Source organism: Epinephelus fuscoguttatus, linkage group LG17 (assembly GCF_011397635.1).
Source record: "Epinephelus fuscoguttatus linkage group LG17, E.fuscoguttatus.final_Chr_v1".
Lineage (NCBI taxonomy): Eukaryota > Metazoa > Chordata > Actinopteri > Perciformes > Serranidae > Epinephelus > Epinephelus fuscoguttatus.
This window is the reverse complement of record NC_064768.1, coordinates 36,582,278-36,597,259: the sequence shown is the minus strand read 5'-3', so window position 1 is coordinate 36,597,259 and position 14,982 is coordinate 36,582,278. Positions and strand designations below refer to the sequence as shown.

General features: G+C 41.7%; 1 protein-coding gene across 2 annotated transcripts in view; it reads right to left on the bottom strand.

Annotated features, from left to right (window-relative positions):
• Nucleotides 1-14,982, bottom strand: part of trappc9 (trafficking protein particle complex subunit 9) — a 315,126-nt gene that overhangs the window by 99,637 nt on the left and 200,507 nt on the right. For both annotated transcript variants that reach the window (XM_049602007.1, XM_049602008.1), the window contains 2 exons: nucleotides 13,618-13,770; nucleotides 2,545-2,636 (listed from right to left, as the gene is read on the bottom strand). In XM_049602007.1, coding sequence (XP_049457964.1) covers nucleotides 2,545-2,636; nucleotides 13,618-13,770 — 245 coding nt within the window. The remainder of the gene's footprint in view (nucleotides 1-2,544; nucleotides 2,637-13,617; nucleotides 13,771-14,982) is intronic.

The following is a 14,982-nucleotide window of genomic DNA, read 5'->3' as shown; positions in this document are numbered from 1 at the left end:
GAAGCCGGACTTGCTCGAATGGTTCGCTGGAAAACCGAAGATCAAGGACGTGACCACGCAGCCCTGCCACGGCAGCCGCCTGTGGGCAAACAAATCAGTCTCCAGCATGCCGCTGTCCAGCAACCTCGAATCTGTAGGGGAGGGGGGACGGACACGACTCGCGGCAGTCTTTTGAATTTGAGTGCAGTAACCGTTTTGGCCACATTCTAACATACAGCACCTTTAATCTGCAGATGCGCCACTTAAAAATGAGACCGAAGTTTTCTGTGCATGTTAGTTTTTGAGCCAAGGCAAAGGTCAAAATGTGGCCCGCCACAGATGGTAAGGCTTTTCTTGGCCACTACAACTGCCGGAAATGCCTTTTGCGCTATGCTTTTACAAAGGGATTTTGTTGACGACTTGCCTGGTTACGAGGAATGAGGAGTCAGCAGTCAATGACGGTATCAAACAGTCAATAAAACAATGAATTCCCCCCAACCATGAAAGGTCTTTGAGAATGCAGTCTTAAATGTTTAGACAAAATATTAGGCTGATTGGACCAGTAGTCAGGTTTACTCAAATGTTTTTCCATTTTTAAAAGATCATACTTTTCCAGACTAATATTTCCAGACTCTAGATATTTCAGACCATTTTTGGCATCACAGTACAAACAGCTCGATGTTTAATATGGAAGCCTTGTTGATTCACTGTATCCGTGGAACAACGATGAATGCAGCCATAAAGGTATGGATCATAGAAATATTTCATGATATGGTTTCATAAGAAAAGATCATCCTTTCTGATCAATACACCACTGGATATCTCATAAAAGTTTAAAGTTTAATATTTGGGTTTTTCTTGTATTGCATCATTTTCTTTCAAACTAATCTGGACACAGATATCCAGGGTTGGTTTGGTTGTTACATGATTGCTGGGGAAGAGCTGTTTCGCAGGCGGTGATGTACAGGTGTAGAGGCAGCTCTGTGTAGGAGTATGAGTTCATACTTCTTGCCTCACTTTCGAGGACATCAAGCTCGCTCTGGCCTGCAGTCTCTGCCACAGTGGTAACCATTTTGGCTGTGCTGGCTGCCTGCTCCAAAAACCATAAAAACACTCTGCTTCTATGTTGAATTTATTATTAGAAATTCTGAATCGTTTATTTTAGAAAACAAATTAGGAACAATAGTCTGGAAACACAAATATTTTTCCATATTCTGTTTTCTTTTTTCCATTCTTATCCAGACCTGAAAATTACTTAAATCAATTTCCACACTTTTCCATAACGTGTGGGAGCCATAGACTGTATATAAAGATGGACGACATGACAGCTTCCCAAAAGTGAAGTGTTTGTTTTTTTCTTGTAAGTTTGGTTCTAATAAGTTATTTGATGCCGTAGAAAAGAGGGTGTGGCGTCATGATTGTCAGCTGTGTGTGTGAATCAGTGTGCTTAGGATCAATGGTGTTCGTCAGATGGTGGGAACTCCATACCGCAGACTCTGGCTCAAAATGTCACCAGCACAAGATGGCAGCCACCACACCCGGAATATGCTGGGTTCATCTTTGTAGCGTGGGAGGTAATGGGGCCATACTGTCCATCTTTATATACAGTTAGAGAATAGTATGTGAGATCAGCTGTGGACAGACAGATACACATATGCACACAAAAGACCAATGTATGATCCCTCTCACACCCAGTGGAGATAATGACAACATCTGCAACTGTCTGCACTGAGATAACACACATAATGTAGAAAATCAGTCCAAAGACAGATGTTATCTGAAACATCTTCACAACAGCTTTCCTCACAGAAGAGGTGCATCTCAAATGCCAAAAATCTGAAGAGCAGTGAATCCAGCAAAGTATCTGCCTTGATCCCGCCCCCCTCCTCTTTCTGTCTCAATAGATTCTTACATTTCCATGCTTGATCTGCTGCATCGCTTCATTTTGCAGATTGCATTCTCTTTGTGAAAGCAGGACAGCCCCAGCTGACTAATCAAAATTCTGGCAGTGCCCAAAGAGGGAGCAGGAATCTCAGAAAACAAACACCCGCAGTAAATCAAAAGTGATTTCAGAGGATGATCACAGATGGTGCGACCGAAGAGTGCTCCTACAAATTCTGTGCATCCCGGGTGATTCACACATTTCCCAAGCTGCTGTCTACACTTCTCCAAAATAGCCTGTAGCCCATTATGAATGCAAATAAAAAACATGGCTTGAGACCAGATCTGGAGGTTCATGCACTGACAGGTAAAGAGACGGCAACAGAACCACGAAGATAACTGTGATTGGCAGTCAAGCATATGGAAAACATAATGGGAGATCTAATTAAAAGAAAGGAAGATCAAAGAACATCTATAACACACAACAGTCACAGCTACACCATTAAAACATTTCCTCTAGTTCCACCTCACATTCTGATTAAATACGGATTCCGTGTGAACACGTTTGCAAAACTGCGGGTGGAGTTCACAACCTTTCAATCATGACTGTGCGTAAGTGCGTGATCACAGCTCATAATCTCACACACATGCACACACACGCAGGGTCACACTTGAGAGACTCACCCCACTGCAAAGGAGCAAGCTGTAGGTGCTCCAGGACCAGCTGGTTGAGGACTCCCTCCACGCTGGCCTCTCCACGGCGCCGCAGGGAAGGGTGAGCACGGTTAAGGGCAACATGATGGAGAGGCTTGGTGCATTTCAAGTGTTATCAACATGAGAAAGTCCTCTGTATACACACATACACAATAAAAAGTTGCAATATATATATTGTGATCATTTATTCCCCCATTTGTGCGTGAAAAACATAGATATCCAACAACTGATTAAAATACTGAGAAAATCAAAACCAAAAAACCCTGGAAAAAATAGCTGAACTATTTAAAAGTCATTCAGCCCTTCATTACACTGTCTTTCAATGAGCACAAATTGAATCATACACATTTATTAAACAAACTTAAATATAACTTTTTATATGAAAAACATCTTTAAAAACCTGCCTAAATGCCTTTTCATTATATAAATCATAATTCATTCTCTAATAGCTATTTATATTTCTGTAAAAACATCAACAATCAAAAAAATAGACATATCACCCAGCCCTACTTTGACCACAAAAATCTTATCAGTTCATCTGTGAGTACAACGGGACAGTTTTGCCAAATTGAAAGTCATGAGACATTGCGTTCACGAGAACGAGAGTTGCAAAGTCACACCGACCATAGGCTTTCGACCTTTGACCAGCAAAAACTAGTCAGTACATCGTTAAGTCAAAGGGGATGTTTGTGCCAAAGTCGAAGAAATTCCCTCAAGGTGTTCTTGAGATAACGTGTTCACAAGAATGAGACAGACAAGGTCACAATGGCCTTGACTTTTGACCTATGACCACCAAAATCTAATCAGTTCATAGTTAAGTTCAAGTTAACGTTTGTGCCAAATTGAAGAAAATTTCTTCAAGGCGTTCTGAGATATGGGGCCTGTCCCAATACCGACACTTCTCCTAAAAATACCCACTTCCACTTGGTTGTGTGCGTTCACGTTAAGGCTAATGGTGTCCCAAAACAGAATTGAGGTAGTGGAAGTGGTTTCCAACACTTAAAACCCACCCTAGATTCCAAGGGAGCCCCGACCCACACTTTCAACAAAGTGGAAAATGAAACACCTTGCAAAGTCAGCAACGTCGGCAAGTTTTGGAAAACAATTTGTTACAGTACGATCGTAATGTAGGCTATACAAACAACAGATGGTTGGAGTAGCGTAAACCCATCAGCAACTCGGTTGAACACAGCGTCAAAATATTTAAACAAATCGACTTACCCGAACAAAATTGATCAGAACTAGAAGACGTCATAGGCGCCTCCTGTTTTCAGCATTTCTTCTCCGTTGATTCATCAGACGGAGAAGAATGAACTTAGCACACACCACAACACAAGCTCTGGAGCCGGCTTTTTCAAACCTGAATGACTACCGGTATCTTGCGTCGCTACTACGCGTAATGTATGCCTGCACGTCAGCCCCGCCGATTTGTATGAAGTGGTGTCTCATTTCTTAGGGAAAGATCTCTACCCTGATATTTCTCACTTTCCTCATCAAGGGTTATCTCGCAAACCAGGGCACCCAATACCAAGTGGAAGATTTAAGGGGTAGAGATGGGATTGGGCCATGGTGTTCACGAGAATGGGATGGAAGAATGGAGAACCCGAAAACATGATGCTTAAAATTGTGTTTAAATTGTGTGAACTGTACGGGCGATCATGGGGGAATGAGCATCTGACACTTTAACACTATTCCACGACCTCTGATGTTTTCAGCATTGACAAGTCCCTTTTCAACAGACCCTTACAGGATAACTGGCTTTGCAGCAGACAGCATTAATGAGCCTATACTGTGGTCATCTTGTTTGCTTTTTCTCCCTGACAGTTTGTAAGGTTTATGGAGAAAATTCTGATGCACCAAATCCAAAATTATTTAAGAAATAAGTTGGTTTTCATGTGAATTACCACATTTAATAAAACTTAAATCAGGTTGAATATCAGCCGTGGAAACATTCCTGCTTTCCCACAGCGTAGTCAATTAAGTCTGCTACTTGCATCACTTCCTAGTTTTACTCACAGACCTCAGAAATCAATCATTAGGACATAGATCAAGTTCTGACTGGCACAAAATAAAGCATTCATATGGCTTACAGGTACAAAACAAATCAGCAAAGGAGGGGAAAAGAGCTCACTATAAGATAACTGCACTGTGTTTTTCGCGTAATGCATTCATTTAGATGTCAGAGATCCATGTAGAGCATGTCCTGACTATAATGACAGCATTAAACTGATGGCAGGGTGGGCTATCAACGTACGTATGCTGCATCAAAACAAATATGGCTGTCAGAGAGCAATTACCCAGATAATGTGTGATGATAAGGACACAGCTGATCATTTACACAGCTGACATTTGGAATAATGGGTGAGACGAGCAGTGCCTGGAGCACCGAACCTGTGTCTATTAACCTTTGAGGGAGAGTACAGTATGCATGCAGAGGCAGGGAGAGAGAGGAGGCATCTACAGACAAACATGCTGTGCTGTGAGCTGCCCACTGTGCCGGCTGGATCGTTTCCAAACTCAAAGTCTGACTCATGATGAATCACATGTCACAACATGCACCTGCATCTTATTAGAATGAACAATGGCCAGTGATGGCAGTGTTGTGGCTGTGATCACTTGGAGCATGAACATGGAGAATTTGTACCCTAAAGGCTTCAGTAAAACTGTCGGTGGCAGGCGCACCTAGCAGCTACAATATGTCTTCATCAGTGCAGCATGAATAGTAGAGTCGCATTAATATCAGTAGCCTGAACATCTGATGTTCTAATCCTCAGCAGACCCTCACAGGTCTGAGGAACACTGTGTGATTCCACTAGAAGACAACACACACAGTACACTACAAACGCTGTTGTGACTCTTTCCAAACACCATTTGACAAGTTTTTTTTTTTGCCTAAAAATATAGACTTTTCATCTCTGCAAGGGGGGCTGGACTTTTTTTTTTTTTTTTTTTTACACTGTAGAGTAACTTTCAATGCTTTCGATTTATTGGTCGAAAGAGGTCAGTTGAGGTGGTTAGGTCATCTGATTAGGATGCCCCCTGGGCGCCTGAGGTGTTTCGGGCACGTCCCACTGTTAGGAGGCCCTGCGGTAGACCCAGAACACCCTGGAGGTATTACATATCCAATCTGGCCCGGTAACGCCTTGGGGTCCCCCAGGAGGAGCTGGAAAGTGTTGCTGGGAGGAGAGACGTCTGAGGTGCTTTGCTTGGCCTGTTGCTCCTACAACCTGACTCCAGATAAGTGGATAAAAATGGATGGATGGATGGATGGATGGATGGACAGTAACTTAATGTTATTGGAACAAAATACTGTGTTACACATGAAGGAAACAACCCCTATAAACTTTAGGTTTGTACCAAAGCCAAGCCAAAGTTGGCGAAGTTTATCTCCTATATAAGAGACATGATCTTCTGTGTACAAGATGTAGGAGATAATATCTCCTAGTAAGAAAACACATTTTCAGGCTTTATTAGGCTGTTTTGAGAGTGTGAGAGCTGAATAAGGTAAGGTAAGGTAAGGTAAGGTAAACTTTATTGTCCTCTAAGGGAAATTCATCTTGGGCACAGTGCTACATTTCATTGCTTCACGGGACAAGATAAAAACATCATCACAATGACAGTTCTACCAATAGAATGAAGCACTTAGGGCCTGTCCCAATACCCCCTCTTAGCCCTACCCCTACATTTGCACGTTCCCGCGAGGGGTAGTGGTGTCCCAATTCCTTTTTGCGTGTAGGGGTAGGGGGCATAATGAGGGGAAGTGGGTATGAAACTAGCCCTTCGGAGCGAGGGATTTCAGATGCTGATTTGCCAGCAAGGGGTAGACGTCGCCATGGCTACCACTGAGCAAGAGACGGGGAAAAAAGTTCATACATAGCTAACGTTACTGTCGTCAGGTTGCTTGTTAGCTAGCTAGCTAGCTCGCACTATCTGGCGCCTGTCATCTGTCCTGTTCTGCAAAATTGTCGGGTTTTTCACATTACGATAACACACCAGCTAGTATAACTATGCTGCCTCGTAATGTTAGCTGGTTAGCTAGCTAGCTAGCTAGCAGAAGTCCCCTGTCGTCTGTTGTTCATCAAACAAAGCATTATGAATAACGCAAACGCGATAGGTAGGATGAACTCAATCGGAGACTCCATTGTAGATGCCAGTTGGAAATGTAGATGGCTAGCAGCTTCCTGTTTAAAATAGTTACGTGTGTGTGAACGTAACCGACGCAGTGACGTAGTGAGTGGTGTCCCAATTCCTAGGGAAAGATTTCAACCCCTAGCCCTCGTTGCTTCATTTTGAGGGCCAGGGGTAGTGGGCAAGGGGGGGTATTGGGATTGGGCCTTAGTGCATGATACAAAGGGCTTTGAAAGTTCAGCCAAATGCAGCATAAACGAAAGGTTTTACCTTCTCAGTTAACGAACTACAGATGTCCCCTGTAAAACATAGTGGACCTATTTAATGGCCCCGTCAGGATTCTATTTCAAACACACAAGAATCGCCTGCCTGCAATGTCTAGGTTACCCCATACACACATACACAGCCTTCCCATGGAGCGAGTGAGCAAGCAACAGAAACAGAGATTGATTCATGTTTTCTGCACTAATGTCACTGATACAAAACCACCATTAAACTCTGATTAGCCAACCGCATGCATCTCATATACCAGCATCTAGGCTTGCTCAGCTTTTGTTTCAGCACCATGGATAGCACCACTTTCCATAGACACCTGCCAAGCTGCACTGTTCAAGCCGCTTTTTAGCCACCAAATGTGGGCGTTTTGTTTTAGCGATAAAGGTAATATTCAGCATGTAGGGGGCAACATCTCGTATGTAGGAGATAAACTCTGTTTTTTCACCCTGCCTGTCAGGGCTTCTGTAGGTTTGACGAACGCTGCAGATAAATTGGTCTCACTATACCAATTTAGGTACTTGGAGCATTTATCTGCCTTATCAGTACAGTATAAGTACAGCTCTATTGAAAACAAAGGTTCACAAATGCTGCAAAAATCTTCTTCCAATCAATTATTCATCCATTTCTGGCATTTATCCATGTATGAGTCACAGTGGCAGCAGGCTACGTAAGGTGACCCTGATGTCTTTTTCCACCGTGGCGTCTTTCAGCCTTTACCAGGTTAGTGGGGATAATTAAACTGCATATACTGGTCTGGATACCGATAGGACCGACTGCAAAATAAATCAGGTAAACATCACTGGTCAAAGTCTGAGACAAAGCTCTCCACAAAGGGCTGAAATCCACTTTCAGGTGCAGTATATCATATATTTGTAGCCAACAAACATCCCGTCCGTTCCTCCAAATGGCTGCAGAGCTGAGCAGTAATAGAAACAATGTGTTGATGATCAGCATGCTTGTCCACCCACTGAACTTACTGTCAACAATCATTCAGAGTTTGGCACTTTTCTGTTTGCTGCCCAGAATACTTTTATGTCTCGCGCCATAGTTTTTCCTGGCAAAGGAAAATTGACAATTATTGCTTACGCTAATTCAAAATGTCTCTACAGCTTTTTGAAAGGCCTCCAAAGTGTTGCTTGGAGACTTGGTGCATCCCTGCAATGGGCTGACAGAATGGCTTTAAGGCTGTTGCTATTTTCTGTGATAAATACTACCTAAAGCTAGTCTCTGAGCTTTATTAGGAACTTTTAAGTCACAATGCTTGTAGTAAAACACTAAAAGAGTTCGCAGGTGGTTCCATAACCTGGGAGTCTTGACAGTTAAGATGACTCTAAGACCTAAGTTTAGAGAAAAGATAAAAAGAAATAGTGCTGCTGAAGGAGTACAGCTTAGAACGATGCCTTGAATGTGATCTGTGACATTTTAAAACAAGTCCTACACTGCACTGGTGTCCGCTGAAGTCAATCTGTGAAGTAGCATGCTGTCACTTCGCGCTGGCTGCAATAGTTTAGACAAACTGTTATCTGGATATACTGTGAGGAGGTTACAATAATAATCAACTGTGAAGTGGATATTAGTGCTAGTTACGAGAGCTACTGAGACACAAATTAACTTCCACACGATACGCAGGGATGATTCATGAACTTGGCAATGACCTCTTCAAGGAGCAGACGCACATTACACATTTCCTGCTTTATTTCTTCAATGTCTTTCAGTGGCTGCACTGTACATGGCAGAGCCTTTCCCTGTGAGTGAATCACCATAACTGTAAACCATAAACAAAACAGAAATAATAATATAGGGAAGTCATAAATTACAAATTAAAGTGACTGTTACTTTGCTCAGGGCCAAGCGAGTGCTTCGGAGTGTGACACGCACTGCAATCAAATCTTTTATTTCTCTCGTCCTTTCATGTTGTAAAAAGGGGAAAAATCCACCCCGGAGCGGATTTTACATTGTGCTATTCCAAGGATGTGAGACAGCTGAGTCACTATCTTCACACACAGAAATGTCTCTCTGTGCAAGAAATGATAGCATCAAGAATCAGCTCGATAACATCATGTAACAATTTTGGTGTTGGTCCGTTCACACTGAATGAATAAGTGACTTAAGATAAGCTGCGTCGGAGATGTTCCATCCAAATTACTTGTATTTGAACCAAGAGCCAACCTGTGTGCCTGAGAAGAGAAGCCAAAAACTGATGTTCCTCTACTGGCTACTTGAGGCTGGCACCAAAAGCCAGTTGACCCTCCACGTCCAGCCTGGTTCAAAAAACAGTTTTAGTCTCTTTAGCTAATTTCCCCATTCTTGACGCCTGAAGAGGAGGGGAATTTTTATATAACTCACTAGTTTGAATGTCAACAAGGCTTAAAGATATGCATAATTAAGGGTGTGGATGCTTTGACTGACAGGTAGGTGCCGTCTGTTGACAAGTCACTACCATGGCGTGAAACCCAGATGCTGTCGCTTTGTAAGTGTATTTTCAGTTTGGTTCATTATTGTGTTTTCGTCGCTTAACAAGGTATTTTTTAGGGTTTGGTCGGGCTAAAAAAAACCCTCTAAGGAGTCAGATGTTCAGACTTTCCAGTACATTTTGTTATGATGATTTTAAGCCACGTTTTTGCTAGTGAAAATTAGCATTAGCATTATCATGGTTAACTGTCCTAACCGAACTAGATGCTAACATTAGGATTATATCCACCCACTCATACAAATATGCTCACTTCTAGTTCCAAAAATCAAGGATGGCACAAATGCCAAACTCTAGGCCAGTGTGCATCTCTCCTCTCTCACAGCTCCCATTTCCCTCAGTGGAAATGAAGCTTTTATTTACTTTAATTTTACAGATAAGAAACAATAAATTGTGAAGACAATAAAGCCTCCACAAAATAGCATTTTATGTCTTGTGTGTCCTGGCTTCATATGAGCAGAGGAAATCTCTGCTAGCCGCTAGACTAATTTATACAATGTAAAATGCCATAGGCTGGTGCTAATAACATTAGCATGTTGTATTTTTTTGGAAAATGTGTTTTGTCTAAGACAGTTGTTTTGTCAGTGAACCTTGTGAGCTGTAATGGAGCCAAATTTTATACTGTTACCTTTGTTTAATGTTGCTGTTGTCCCTGGTTTTATATGGGAAGAGGAAAAGATCGCTAGCTGCTAGGCTAATTTATACAATGTAAAATGCCATAGGCTTGTGCTAATAACGTTAGCATGTTGTATTTGTGGGGAAATGTGTCCAGATAAAGACAAGTGTTTGTCTGTGAATGCTGCGAGTTATAGTGAAGCTGATTTGTGTACTTGTGTTTGAAACTGTCGCTATTAAGCCATGTTTAATGTGTGTTTAATGTGTGTTTGAATCAACTAAACTTTGATATAATTTTCATTTACATATTGTGCAGCTGTATATTGCATTTGCTGTATATTGTCTTTGCATTTTATTTTGATCACAGTCTGTTTTTATAAAAGTGCTTGTGACATCTCAAGTGTGGCTTTGACTTGCAACTGAACATGTCATAAAAATTACTGAGCTATATATCATGTATCACCAGTGAGCCTGGAAATACCAAGATATTATGTATTTCTTATATATTTCTCAATCAATTATTTATTTATTTTTTTAAGTTATATATTTAGGGACGCGCGTCTCCTACATGTGTCTTTATTTTTGTCCTCATAGCCCAGAAAAAACACAGTGACTGTTTCACTGCCTTCTGAGCAGCTACAGGATTTGTCTGTTGATGACGTACTTGCTTGAGCCTGTCCATATTCTGTTCAGCTTCAAAAGAAGCATGTTTACATTCATAAATTGCACTCATAATGCATGTACTGAATTGGATAAAATGATCAAACAGGCTGTTTCAGGATGTTTCTTTTTTTCCTTAAGTAACAGGAGTGCTATCAGACTTGCTGCTAGGAATGTATTTGTATGTCATTTTCTTTCTTCATCCCTGCCTACACACTGCCAAATTACTTGTAGATAAAACAATGCACATAATGATGGAGGTGTTTACGCCCTCATAAAAAGGAAAAATATAATGGCAACTTCAGTAGCTCAGAGATTGAATTCATCATTAATTGTACACCATGCTCACCAACAATCTGACAGGCAGTTCTTAAATCTCTAAATATGTGCACTGGAAACTGCAGACTGATGAGTTATAGGCTGATACAAGGCACTGTGTGCAGGATGGCTTGTGGCTCTTTTCAACAGGAGGAAACTTTCCCATGAACTCAGGAGCCTTTTATGGCACTCATGATCTTTCTCCACAGTTCAGCTGGTTGAAGTTCTGGTTTGTTGGCTTTGGCTCTGCAACCTAAATGGTCTCTACTCTGAGGTCGTACTTCAAGAGGATCAGAGTGGAGTCTTCAGTGTCAGTCTCGAACTGGTCAAACAAACAGTTTAGTCCAGTATACATGTTGCACAGCCTTAAAATCAGATCGCGTGCAAGTACTGGATGTCAACGAATAGCACACTGTTGTCCACATAAGTAGAAATTTGCCTCTGGCCTTACAGTTAGTCAAAGTAAAGTTCCTGTCTTAAGAAAACTTCATCTGCAGATGAGCACTGTGAGATGTCATTTAAAAAAAGTATGTGGACCTTGAGTTCAATTTTTGATCAAAAATGACCAATGTTTAAAGTAGACTTGCACCGATTAATCGGCAGTGCTCGTTATCGGGCCGGTTTTCATGTGATCGGCCGTGACCTGCAACCGGCTGGTCAGTCTAAAATATGCCAATTTAAAACGCCGGTCAAATTTCCGCCGCACCGCATGATTGACATCATGTAACATCAGCAGCGCACACACGCACATGTGCAACTCACAGCTTGGGTGACGTGAGGAAGTGAAACATGGGCGGCTTCTCACCTTAATCATTCACACACACACACACACACACACACACATCAAAGAAGAGAAGGAGAAAGTTGTTAATTGTCAGTGTTAAACTGAGCTGCGGAGCTCTCACTGCTGCACTGTGCTGCTTGAAAGTGACGAGGCGCATGTCCGTGTGCCGAAGATGCGCGTGTCCGTGAGCATACTGACGGGTGCGTCGTGTAGACCTGTGTGAATTCTCCACAGGAGATATTTTTACTTTATTGTCTATTCAGGAAATTACCCACAAATGCTTTACACCAAGAATTATAATTTTATTTATCTATGTTTTTATTTATGTTTGACTTTTTTACTTAATTATTAAAATACTGTACCTGAAGTTATATTTGAGCAAAAAGGAAAATGTTTCTTAACCTGTGTCACTGTTTGTGTTTGTTTGTTTGAGATGATTATTGAAAAGCTGGTTGTATCTTGGTTAAAATGTTCTAATAAAGGAAAGACAGAAAATATGGCAATGTCTTGTGTGCTGTAAAGTGGTTTGACAAAAATAAAATCGGAATCGGCTAAAATCGGAATTGGTTGTCTAAACACTCCGCAAATCAGAAATTGGTATCGGCCCAAAAAATTGTAATTGGTTCAAGTCTAGTTTAAAGTAATACCTGATTTCACAAAAAAATCTAAAAATAATGTTACTATTTTAATCACTTTTTCCACCTCTGTTTGTCTCCTTTCTGACATTAATTTACTGTACAAGAGCGTCTCCTTTTGTCAAATAAAAATTAGGTCTCAGTGGAAGAACAGCAAGAACAACTTTGTTTCCGAGACTACTTGGCCAAAAACTCTGTCAGAGACTTTTCAGTTAGAACTGAAATGGTCATACCTTCCAAGGTTTTACCCCACAGTACTGCAGACATATTCTCAGCATTGGAAACAAAAGAAAACATACATGGATGTCTCAGTGGATCTGTTGGTGAAGATACCTACCATGTAGCTCAAAGATTCTAACTGGTTATAAAGCTACACAACAACACTTTCCTGTTAGGTTTTGTGCTCCTATTGTATCATCGCCAGAAAGTGAGAGAGAAAATAAATACATAACAGTTTTAAGAGAAAATATAGGGTCTCAGCTGACAACCCCACTGGATACAAATACTAACCCAGCTTGCATCTGTGCTACAGTCTATGCCTATACATTCTTTATTCCTGCAGGCAAGGTATGGTGACCATGAACATGTACATGTACATGTATATGACAAGCCAGAGGACAAGAGTGTATAAAGGAATAGATACAAATTGTCTCCCTGAGGAAAAAGCAGACCCCAGAGAACAATGCGCTGTCAAAGATTACCTTTGACGAACCACAAGGCTTGCCCACAGACCAGGACCTATGGGAACATGTATCATACTGATGTGTGGCACAATTACACGCCCACGCATACACACACTAAGACATCACTTCGCAGTGTCGGAGCGGCAAGAGCTTTGCCATACGCTCTCCCCATCTGTCAGTGCAGGCGTATAAGTTCCCTGCTAGCCAGAGGGCCTCCAGATGTAGGATCCAGATGCCCTGTATCACTGATCTGACTGTCAACAAACAACAACATTCAACAAACACACCGCAGAATACAACTGCTGGAAACTTATCTGGGATTATGAACTGTTAATTGGTTAAGTAGAGACTAAGGACACTCAATCCTGAATGCAAACCTTTACCATATCTATCTCCTGTCTGCCTGGCGATGCTCAGCTCAGGCTGGTCTCTGTTATATAACTCTGTCATACATGTAGCCACAGGAAGGATATGATGCTCCAACAGATGCCCAGCTTGCTGTTGATCTGGCAGCCCTGGGCATGCTGTCGCTCCTCCTCCAGCTGTTTGGGGTTAGTGAAGCGAGCTGTCTCCTGGTCCGGCTGTGGCAGACTCTCAAAGTCAAACTTGTCAACCTGGATGGCCATCCTGCAACAGGAGATGGTAGAGCCGCTTGTAAATACAAGTTTCCACAAGAACATTTTGAGGACACTGAGAATGACATAATAGTTACGTAACTGTGATGTAAAACTTTAAAACCAAGTTAATAAAGGTTCAAATGACGTGAATCAGATTTATGGAATTCAAGTTACTGATACCTGATATTCATAGCCAGTATTTAGCTTTGGTAAGTGTTCAAAGAAAGTTAAAGCGTTTAGTATAGGTCTTCAACTAATGATTAATTCCATTGTTGATAAGCTCGTGATGGATGCCCGTCACAAATTCCCAGAGCAAAGGGCAGCAACTTCCAACCATTTTGACTCAAACATATTCAATTCAAAATAATATTGTCAAAAAAACAAAAAACAAAAAAAAAACATATCGAAAGGGGTCAGTTGAGCTGGTTCGTGCATCTGATTAGGATGCCCCCTAGACACCTCCCGTTAGAGGTGTTCTGGGCACGTCCCACTGGTAGGAGGCCCAGGGTAGATCCAGAACAGGCTGGAGGGATTACATATCTCGTCTGGCCTGGGAAAATGTTGAGATCCTCCAGGAGGAGCTGGAAAGCGTTGCTGGGGAGCGGGGCATCTAGGGGGCTTTGTTTGGCCTGCTGCCCCTGTGACCCAGCCCCAGATAAGCAGGTAAATTGGATGGACGGATGGACAATAATATTGAATAGACAAAAAATGATTTCAGGTTCAGTTCTGCTTCTAGACAACCAATGTTAATAGCTGTAATCGATTACACAAAGTACTGATGCTACTGAACGTGGATGAAATTAGCCAGCTCAGCAACACCTTAAGCCAAGTCACACCAGAATGTGGAACTACTGTAAGTGGCAAGTTAACAGCTAGTGCTATAGTATGCTGGGAACATGCCTACATTAGTCACCATTTTACATGTCATGCAGAGATTTATTTTGACCCTGAATGCAGGGATCCCATGGTAATGACTTCTTTCCCCACTGAATTCTGACATTATAATTGCCTTAACTGCAACACATGCTGGGAATATAGCTTGCCAATTTCTACTACAATCCTTCTTAAGTTAAAAGCAGAAAAACAATTTAAAAAGTCCATGCGATCTCTAAGTGTAGTGCTCACCTCAAACCTTTCACAGGAAAGATACCAAAAATATGTTTGGGTGAACTACACTTGACAACTGGCTTCATGCATTTACATATTTCTACCTTAATAGAGC